Source organism: Dermacentor variabilis, chromosome 3 (genome assembly GCF_050947875.1).
Source record: "Dermacentor variabilis isolate Ectoservices chromosome 3, ASM5094787v1, whole genome shotgun sequence".
Lineage (NCBI taxonomy): Eukaryota > Metazoa > Arthropoda > Arachnida > Ixodida > Ixodidae > Dermacentor > Dermacentor variabilis.
In genome coordinates, this window is record NC_134570.1 from 77,100,408 (window position 1) to 77,111,734 (window position 11,327).

Sequence of the window (11,327 nt, forward strand, 5' to 3'; positions counted from 1 at the left end):
GCCGTGGCTGCGCATAGCTCTCCGCGCGGCCCTCATACTATATCTTGGTGCCGCAGAGACTGGGTGAGCTGAGATGGCATGTCACTACATATGCGCTGTCTTCCCGTGCACCCTAGCGTTGAAGGTCGCGTACTCTCAAGTTTAGGAGACGCGTTGACGTGAGAGGCAGCACGAAGTGTTAGCTTCCCTCGGCTTGCGCTCTGCATCACGCCAGCGTTGTGACAGTGAGTACTCACGGTCACCGAGTGGTAGCAGTTCGTGTTTGCTTGAGCGTGCGGGACACCATGCTTGTTTGCTTCAGTTGCTTTTGGTATCGCTATCACTGCTCTGGCTTTCGAGCGGAAATACGACTTTTTTATCCACTGTGACTCGACGCTTTTTCTGTATTCGTACGTAAACATCTTTGTCGCCATTATATTTACTTTCATATTTCTCAGTCACTTTTCAAAGCAGCCTGTGCTTTGTTTCTCCTGTACTCCGAAGGATGGCCAGTCCAGTCTTCATACGTTCACGCATTTGTTGTTTTTCCGTGCGTCATAAATCCTTTCGACCATGACACCTTCTGGAGCGACTCGCACTAACTTAGGTAAGACTTTTTAATGCTTCAGCAGTCTTAGGGTAGTTCACGCACTTTTCGGGGTTATCGAGATATGTTGTTATGTATCTGTGTTTGTATGCAAACATTTCCCCGCCTACCTTTGTTACAGGGTAGCGCGTCGGACTGCTGTGCTGAGGGGACAAGGTTCGAAACCAACCAGTGCACGACCTTGGGTCACTGTGTATGTGACGCGGACACGGGTAACTGCAGCTGCGACATTGGGTAGGTGCCGCACTTCGAAGAAACTCTTTGACGCCGACTTGGAACACTGGGTATGTGCCACTGGGTCAATTGTGGTCTTCAGTGAACCTTTGCGATGCCTACTTGGGTCAGGGCATATGTGCCAGTAGCTGCGTGCCGCTCTACCAAAAAGCGGCAGAACCCATCTCACGATGACTGCCGACAGCAAATCGCTTAGCATTGAAACAATACAGCGACACAACGTTGCGCCAGCGTTGAAACGCGTTATGCATGAGGCGTGCACTGCAGTGGCCTTCATCTTTCGCGCTTCTCTAAGAACACTCGGCGCTATCTAGCGCCGCCTCCACGAAGCCTACGCGTGGCTTCCGATATGTTTGGCGCGCCGGTGCGTGCGAATGGTGAAAAACGCGTCATGCGGCAATTGGGCTCCTCTCTCGCGCTTCTTTCTGGATGCGCTGTGCCGTCTAGTGGCCCTGCCGAGAAGTACGCTCGTGGCCTCCGAGACGAGAAGACGAGAACTCTCAAACTTTTTCCCTCGCTTCCCGCACACTCAGTGGCACATAGTCAGGGACTCAAGTTGGCGAGAGGTTCATTGAAGAGCGGCAAATACCCAGTGCATTCATGGCGCAGCTCGCTAAAGCGCCGGCGTGAAAGGCGTTCATTGAAAGGGGGCACATACATAGTGAATTTGTGGCACAGCCTGCTGAAGTATCGGGCTGCTGTCCTTGAGGAACCCTTGTCACGGGGCTTCGACTTCGCTAGGCATCGGATAAACTTAAGGGATCTTCTTGTCATTGTAGAGCAGCACATTTCCTTTGGTACATGCCTAGTTACACAAGTTCGCGTCAAATATGTTCATTGAAGAGCGGCACACACTTACTGTCACCTGGTGACCAAAGTTGGGATCAGAGAGTTTCTTTGGAAGCGAGCACGGACCAAGTGGTACACACCAAGTAATCTCCAATCCGGCGTCAGGGTTTCTTTGAACAGCGGTGCCTACCTATTCCCGTATCTGAGTGACCTATGTTGGCGTGAAAAAGGTTCGCTGAGGAGCGGCTTGTATGAACACATTGCCGCATACACAGTGGCCAAAGCTGGTTCGATGGTTCTTCGAACCCTGTTCCCTCAGCACAGCAGCCCGATGTGCTACCCATTCGACCACGGACTACGAAGTCGAGCAGTTAAGCCGTAAGATACATACATACATACATACATACATACATACATACATACATACATACATACATACATACATACATACATACATACATACATACATACATACATACATACATACATACATACATACATACATACATACATACATACATACCCTAAGATTATGACCTTGAAGAGGGTCCAACCAAAAAATAATTTATTTTCCCAATGCAACTTGAGCCATAATTAATTAACCCAACCAGACATGCAATTCTGTCAAAATGTTTGCCTCATACCCTAAGATTGTTGATCGCATTAAAATAATTCTAATCGCATTAAAATATAACGAGTTAAGTGGACATTTTTGAGCTAAATGTCTTCGTAAAAGAACGTGCCAGCTAACCGTGATGATGGACAAAAAGCTTACGGAAGAAAAGCTTTTTGTTCCATCATTATTATGGTAAAAAGAAGAGCGCTCGTATATTTAACAGTCGGAATAGCCACTTTAACGAGTGAGCAGGAACTCGCCATAACCGCCCGTGTAAGAGTGGACGTCTACACCACAAACCACGTCTGTGGACTGCTGCTATTGCCACCGAAGCTTGCGCTGCGCTGTCATTTCGATGTTGCCACCAATGCTCCAGCGTTGCACTTGTTTGGAGGGCATTAGCCCATTCCGTGCAAGCATGATGGGTGCACTGCAGTGTCTACACGTGTACAGGCTACGTGAGTTGCTCTGCCGAATCGGACAATGGGACCCGCCCGGCCTCTTGTGGCTGGTCTCAACCTCTACCTCTCCTCTTCCCAAGACATGCACTGCCGGGGCTGCACTGAGCCGTGTCCTCCTCTTCCAACCTGGCTCCTTTTTTTTTGTTATTTTTTGTGCATAGTACTCGCCCTTGACCACAACTCTCGAGATGCTCGTGGCCAACCTGGGCTGCAATGTCCGACCCGTTAGCGATACTCGCGATTGCTACCTACCAGCCTCGCCGGGAGACGTTGAACGCTCGAGTGAGAAGCTGGGTACCTGTGTATGACTTGGGCTGCTATTTACGCCTACCGAAACCCGCTGCAATTCAACAGACGCGACGCCCCAGGGAAGCTGCCGTGTCAACCTGGTGAACTTATTTCCGGTAGAATCTTGCGTGCTCTCCCGCTGTGGCACCGCAGGCACCCCAGAATTGCGCGAGCAATTATTTTATACATTAATACATTTTACGACTCTCAACGGCATAGAATCCCTGCAATCATCTTGTTGTACTCAGACAAAAAAAAAAAAAAAACTAATAGATTGAATTTGTCCCTCTTTAGATCAGTTTAGGGAGCTCCGTAGTTATGACGGTTTCCGTGACTGAGTCATAACAGAGCCAGAGCTGGGCACGTAGTGACAATGGAGGTGTTCGCATAGCTGGGGAAAAATTATGCGGTAAACAGAAAAAGATCAGGACTATCTTAACGTTTGGCGAAGGGTGTAGATGACTTCAGCGGGTTGTGCACTCGGGTTCAGATTGCGGTGAGCACGGTGTCGCAGGTACCTTTACGTTTCACTAATGTACAAAAAGTGGTTGCGGCCGTCAATGAAGCTACATGGAAAGTGAGTCGAGAGAAAGGTTTCGAGGTTGTAGAAGTAAACAGTGAATGAGAAGGTACGATGATTTTCAACGTGACGGAATCCACTTCAATCGCTGGCTTGGACGAGGTGGGCGGACGAGCTTGCTGGCCGCGAAATTGCTTTTATTTAATGGGGAGGTAGGGGGGGGGGGGAGGGTGTCCACGGCGCTCAGGAGTCAAGGTTAGGTAGTAATGAAGAAGGTCCTCTTGGGGAATCTCAGACTAGCATCGCCATCAAGGAAAGAAAAAGGAGGAAAAGAAGAAAGAAGGAAGCTCGCTGTGCAATAGGCTACATAAACATGCACGGTGGCAGAAAAAAGGCAAAATTGTAATATATTCAGGAGCACTTAAATAAAATAGGGGACAAATAGGTGCGTATGTGGTTACCGGAACGTAGCTGAGTGACTTAAAAGAGCCACCAGTGATTGAGAATTATGTTCGGGAAGGGTGCAGGAAAATTAAATCGGAAAGAGAGGGAGGAGGAGTTGGAATACTCATACATTAGGGGGCCAAATTAGAAAGAGTAATTTTAAAGTGTCAACAGCATCTTTCAGCATCAGGCACAATTAGGGGAAAGAAAACTTGGCTGGGCGTAACGTATTTGCGGACAGAATAAAAATGGAAAAGAAAAATGAAGAGTTATTGGAATACCTAAATGCTGATATTAGGCGTTTTGGTGAAAATGCCGAAATTATCCTGTTAGGTGACATGAATGCCCACATACAGGACCTAGACTGTTATACCGACAGCAACGGGTAGTTAATGCTAGACCTCTGCGAGCGACGTAACCCCCTTATTCAACACGGGGATTAAATGTGATGGCCAGATCACACGCGAAGTCGGAAATAGGCAGTCGACCACTGGTCACTGTCTGATGACTGTAAGAATTACCATAAGTTGAGAGAATTGGTCTTTAATGTGGAAGGTTATAGCGGCATAGGGAGTGGCCGTAAACGCATCATTTTGAAAATGGGCCACGTAGTTGGGTAAAGAGAGCAAGGAACGAAGTATGACAGCCCATATTTGAACGCGAGACAAATAAATACAGTCACAAGAGTCGAGAAAGAACTTGGCAAATGGCCGACCACAGAGAGGGAATATAGTGAGCTTCATGTTTCAAAAAGTAACAGCGCTAAACAGACAAGGACACTGGCGCTGACTCGACTGAAGTTTATTTCGAGGAATTTCACATTTATAAACATGGCCCGACAGGTCAACAACTAAGCGACTGTAACTGTGCAGCAGGAGCCATGTTGGTGACGTGTCGAACCGCCCGTGGAATACAGCAGTGCCTCATCACGTGGAATAACTCAGTGTGTCATAACAAAAACAAAAAACAAATAAAGCCAATAGAAGACTTCCCTATTAAACTTAACAACAATCCACCGTGATGCACCTTCTTGTAAATATCTCAACTCTTTATTCCTAAGAGTGACAGACGGCTTACTGACGCACCTTTCGCCTTAATTCCCAATTAATATTAAATGCTTCCATAAGCTCCCTTGTTGCTTGATATTTATGCCGAAACAAACAATCGGTTTTTTTCCGCACTAGATCGGCACCCACGCTCTCTGCAACGCAATGGCGGGTGCAAAGCACCCGTACCTTAGCGTAACGTGGATATTCCACTCAGTGTGCATCTATTTAATCAAGCGCCATTGTGTTCGCTTCATTTCAGTTGAAAAGAGGGAAGATATCCATGTGGGTTTTGATCACGAAGCTCAGGGGACTCATGGTGAGCACAGTTGTACTTCTTCATCTTCGGGTAACCAGTGCCCCATATACTGCCCCTAAATTCAATTCATAATTGTAGATAGGCTGCGGTGCCTTATGAACACCTTTAGCCTATTTTGCTATTTGCATAAAAGAGCTTTCGGACACTTTAAAACGGGTTTCAATGTGTCCGTTTTGTTGCGTAAGACTGTTATGGGCTCATTCCTATAGCCGTTTCGATTGGTGACGGGGTCCGCCGCCGCCGGTGTCCGGTGTCCGTAGCAGCTATCGCCGGGAATGAGGAAAAAAGATACTCAGTTCCCGTCTGGTTCGAATACGGGCCCGCTGTGTGGAGTCAGTGCGCATAGCCGCGCCAGCGCTTTCTGGCATGTAGCGGAATAATGCCATATGAATGCTTTCTAATGCGCCAGTAGACACGCCATGTGACATGCGCATTTTGCTTTGCAGTTTCATTTCATTACACCAGCTAGAAAGCTATGTGGCAGATGCACATGTAGAAAGCAGTTAAAGAAGGTTTGAGAAAAAAAAAGTAGTTTAAGGAGATGCATACAGTAATGCTAGAAAAAATATGCTAGGAGAATGCCAGCAAACTTGAGAGTAGGAAAAAATTGAGAGGCAGACATAGACAAAGTGACAGGAAGGTGGCTGGATTAGCCACCTTCCTGTGACTTTGTCTATGTCTGCCTCTCAATTTTTTCCTACTCTCAAGTTTGCTGGCATTCTCTTAGCATAACCATGTACCAACTAGCCCAACAGGCCACTCTCATGAAAAAATATGTATTGTGCAACCGAGTAAATCAAGCTGGCTAGGTGACTATGTCAACGCCGCGTTTCAAAGAGGATGCAAATAAATAATAATAATAATAATAATAATAATAATAATAATAATAATAATAATAATAATAATAATAATAATAATAATAATAATAATAATAATAATAATAATCACCGCCACTACCACCACCACCACCACCACCCTATCGTGCCACTTGGCTTGCGATGTTAAATGCGCGCCGCGTAGCGTCTAAACGTGCATCCATTGCATTACAGTTGCATATTATTGCACCAGTTGGGACGGCATGCAGTAGTTCTATAGTAGTGCACAAGAGAAGTCTTGAGGAAGAAAAAAAAAAAGGTTAAGGAACTGTGTAAATATTGCTGTAATGGAAAACGTGTGATATACATGATTAATTCACGCAGGCTAGGTGACCGCTTGTCACCGTTCCGTTTCAAACGAAATGCCATTAAATCATCCTCATAATCATTATCATGGTATTTGGCCACTTCACACGCGATGGGACATGCGCACCGCGTTGGGTTGGTGCCTACAAACTTTGTGTTGCAGTTGCGTTATGTTCCATGAGGTGTCCCGACATGTAGCGGTTGCGTATAGGAGTTGCATGCTACGCGCAGCTGGACCTGGTGAACTCGAGCAGGCTAGATGGCTATGTGTCACCACCCCGTTTCCAAGGGGACGACAATAAACCATCATTATTACCATCTTTGTCAATAACGACGTACCGTGCCACGGTTCAATAGATTGGACATGTGCGCCACGTAGTGTGTATACCTGTGTTTACTCTTCGGTACGCGTCGTGGCGCCTTCTCGCTACGTACGAACCGCTGCTGAGGGAGCGAATAGTAGCGGGGCTGCGGCATGGTACCGTGGGGCTCAGCAGACCGCTGTGCAGGGAGAAGGAAAAGCCGAAACTCGCCGTCGACGGCGGGCGGACAGTTCAGATCGTTCTCGTGAAAATGACGCGAAGACACTACGCCGCGAAGACCTTCTGGTGCGTGGGGCCGAAAATGGAGCTCCCGTGGAGCCGCTCCGCCAGCTTGCGCTGTGACTGTGCTGCATGTGCCGCGCAGGCCTGTGACTTTTTTATTGCTATCATCACACGATACCTTAGAAACTGATTGTTCTCGCTTGCGCCTCGTGTTAATGGAAGCGTGTTTTCGATACCCTACCCTATTTTTTATCGTTCTCACTGCACTCAAAGCTCTGCCGCTGCCCCGCTTATCATCGTGTTGATATTCGGTACTGCAGTGCCCCGGCGATCGGTTCCTTACGCCGTTCGATATTGGAGGCCACAGTGTGGCTAAATTGATATTGCTTTCTGCGAACATATCGTGCCTCTGCCTCTCCAGCCGTTGCATTTCTTCCTTTCTTGTCCCTCCGTAGACGCTGTAGACACTGCTGAGTCATGAAGTTTAAAGAAAGGAATCTAGCCAGCTGCTAACGCATTTGCAGGCGCGTCACAATAAGCACAAAAAGTAGCAGTCATTTCAAAAAGTTGAAGAAAAGTACCGTTTGGTTTCAAAGTTAATTTGTAGACTCGTTGCTGCGGTAAAATGGCCTTTGGTTCAGCGGTTCCCAAGAGCATCGTGAGCGACCTGGGACGTTTGCTTACCAAGAGGAGGAATATGAGCGCCGTTAGCTGCAGGCGGACCGTGCCACGTTTTGAGGCAACAACAACCGAACCGCGGACAATCTACCGGCAGTTGCTCCGCCCGCGTGCCTTTTATCAATTGAAGCAGAGCCAGATGCCCACCACAATATAGAGGGAAGACTAAAGGAAAGGACGGAGTCTCACTGGGCCGCTACATGGTGCCTGCCATTCATTCATCTTCGCGCTGATAGACCGCCCGCACGGGTCACAAATTACAGTGTTGCTCTGCATCGCGGAAAAATTTGAAGAGGCGAAACACCTCCCTCCTATATACCAAACGCTCTCGCTGACACAACCTTGCACTAGCGGGTGGGGCATTGTACTACGCTCCATGATTATTTAGCCCTTTACATTTTGTGTCGAATTCAGTAACGCTCCAACCTGTGTCCATATAACCCTGTTGCGCTGACCGTGTGGCGATGCAATGAAAGAGAGCGGCTCCAGTTTTGTAAAGTTCCTTAGTCACGCAAAGTTGGTACGGTGGAGGTCACAGCGAACGAAAGTGGCTTGAGACAGCCTGATTCATCAATTTTCCTGCGTCCTGAGGAGCATCATCGTTGGTCTGAAATAAAACGTTGCGCGCGGAAGACTGTCAGCAACCTCCTTGCCTGTTGCGTCGATGTGTGAGGCTAGCCACTGTAACATGATGACGAAGCAAATGCTACGTAGTTATGTAACTGTACGTAATGTACGCTGAATACACTTCTCTAAGGGCAACCGACGTTATAATAAATGCGCTACATCCTTGCTCCCTAATAAGACAACAGGCTGCTCGTGGTAAGACTTCAGTTAGCAACAGACTGCTCGAATGACGAAACTTTCGTATGCCGTAGAGGACCCAGTGCGGTCAAGATTGACAGCCAATGAAACCATGAGTATCGGGGTCCCTTCTCTTTATCGGCAGAACCCTTGGTTCATAAACTTAGGGGACGTACGTGTTCTGTGTTTTAGCACGAGAGATCTTGACCTTGAGGTGTAAGGCGCTTGATGTGAATATTAGGAGTATTCAGATGACCATTCTGCACTCTAGTACAATCATGAAGACTTCAGTTGTTCAAGTTTTCCGGAAAATTGCATGCCTAGCAGGTGAAGTGTTTTTTGAGTGTCACTTAAGCGTGCGATTCAGTCGCGGAGGACATGTTTGCCTGAATTTGTCTCTCGAGGTGGCAGAATTGAAGAAAAGGTCATTGCACGCCAAGTGTCCCAGACGCGTCAATCGACCTTCTCAGATTCTGCCAAAAAAAAAAAAAAAAAGAATCCTGGCTAGTATTACATTGCTCAGAAGAGGGATTCCCGAAAATATTTTCGCTGAAAAAAGTTTTCTTGTCACAAGATGTGGTTTCAACTTTTGCTCCAGTGAGCGGAACAAGGTCCTGACAAGAAATTAATATAAAAGATATTTTAGCGCCTAACGCTTAGAAATCTCGCCTACCGAACCTACAAGCTCTTCCATATGTAAAGGTGCTTATTGGCAACTTCGGTCACAAGATGTCCCTCAGAAGTCCCGAATTCTGACAAAAATGTAACAAACTGACCTTTTTTCATGGCGAAGCTACCATTTGTTTCGTTTGTTCATTGTCATTATTTTACTGAATTGGCTTAGATATGTATGTTACAGGAATATTATTTAAATGTCAACACACTCTAGGGGGGGGGGGGTTCGTGAAAGATCATGCCAAACATAAAAAAATTCAGGTTTTGGTCCACTTTTGTCTACACTTTTGTCAATGAGGTACTCTTTGTAAAATTATGACATCTAGAGCATTAGATAGGGCTGTTTATTAGGGGTTTGAGTTTCGTGATTACCCCATTTTATTTTGGTTTTAAACAAGATGCAAATTTTCAAATTGGGTCCTTGCGCCATGCTCGGCATAGTTCTGTGCTATCAATTCACCGGTAAGAGTAGCGTCTGTATTGCTTCAAACAGTCGGCGCGCGCAGATTGACAGTGTAACACAACCTTCCACGGCACGTGTGAACTCGACTGCGTTGTCCAGTCTCACTAAATATTATAAAATTTCTCTTTGTGTTGTCTTCTTGTCGATCCTCCAAAAGGGTGCCAGAGGCAGAGGAGTCGGGTGAGAGCTCACAGACTTGACTTCTGTTATCGCGCCCTGTCTTTCTTTTTTCTTGCATTACAATTTACACGCCAGTCTGAGAAGTTTGTGGCGAGCCTGCGACCAGTGGCAACGCTCTCCGTCCTGTATTTAATTTGATCGCCATAATCGTCCTCAACCGCGAGATGTCCACGGCATTTCCGTTCCAAATGGTGACAATTCAGCATTCCGAGAACGCTTGTGGCGAGCCTGCAATCCATTTTAACACTTCCGCTGTCCTGCACTGTTTTCGTGCGGCATAATTGTCCTCAGTTACCAGATGCCCCCGGAACCGTCCTTCCCAAGGGTGGCGAGTTGGCATGTTGGAAACGCCGGCGGCGAGTCTGTGACTGGTGGCAACACTTTTTTTTTGTCGTGGACTTCATTTGCTGGAAATAATGTTCCTCAACCGTGAGACGTCCCCAGAACTTCCGCTCTCATAGGTGGCAAGTCAGCCTACCGGAAACGCTTGTGGCGAGCATGCGATCATCTTTAATATTTTTCACCCTGCACTCAATTTGCGCAGGATAATTATCATTAATCGCGAGGCGCGCCAGTCACTTCAGGCTAGCCTGGGATTAATTTTAGCAGCCCCTTTGTCCGGCATTCTTTGCATGCGGCATCAATTTTCTTGAAGCGATATCTTTGGCTCTTGTGCTCCCAAGGGTAGCAAGTCAACACACTGGAAACGCTTGCGGCGAGCCTGTGACCAGTGACAGCACCCTTTTTTTCCTGTACTTTATTTGCTCGGTATAATTGTCCTCGATCGCGAGACGTCCCCTTCACTTCCGTTCTCGATGGTAACAAGTGTGCATACCGGGAAAGCTTGCGGCGGGCTTAAGAACCGATAGCAACCATTTTCGTCTGGCGTTCTCACGCAAAATCAGGAGTGTCGGTGATCAAGTGGGAAAGAGCTAGGTTTCACCGGCACGTAGAAGCCAAAGATCAGGCAAAACCCACCTCTTGGTGACCCTGCCACAGGTACTCTTCCTCTCATCAGTCACTATCGAGCGCGGGATTCTATTTAAGACCGTCAAGGTCCACTGTTAGGGGAAACCTCAGAAAGCAACAACTTGTGCATGTGGAAATTGTAATATGTTAGCTTTCATCATCGAGCCCAACTTCGAAATTGCCCGTTTTCACCTGTTGTAAAGCCCATACATACGTCACTGCCACTCACCTTACGCTCGACCTCGATGTTTTTTTTTTACACAGCTTAATTTTTGAAATGCCATAATGATGTTTTATAATTATCCAGGAAGCGCTAAATATATATGACTTGGGCGACATTGCACGGTTTGTTTATCTTTAGCTTTAATTGGAGAAACTACTGTAATATACGGAAGTTTGAAGCTATCCTCTTCTTTTTTTCTTTCTTCCTTTGTTTCTTTCAGGACTGCTTGTCGAGAGTTCACAAAAAAAGGACGAACAACAGCTCGTAACTAAACTGGCAATAAAATATGTACATTTTTCTCCAGCG

General features: G+C 46.8%; 1 protein-coding gene across 1 annotated transcript in view; it reads left to right on the forward strand.

Moving 5' to 3' along the window:
- LOC142573997 (uncharacterized) overlaps positions 1–11,327 on the forward strand; it is a 29,719-nt gene extending 18,392 nt beyond the window's left edge. Inside the window, exons 7-8 of the mRNA XM_075683197.1 lie at positions 5,247–5,303; positions 11,242–11,327. Coding sequence (XP_075539312.1) covers positions 5,247–5,303; positions 11,242–11,289 — 105 coding nt within the window. The 3' untranslated portion in view covers positions 11,290–11,327. The remainder of the gene's footprint in view (positions 1–5,246; positions 5,304–11,241) is intronic.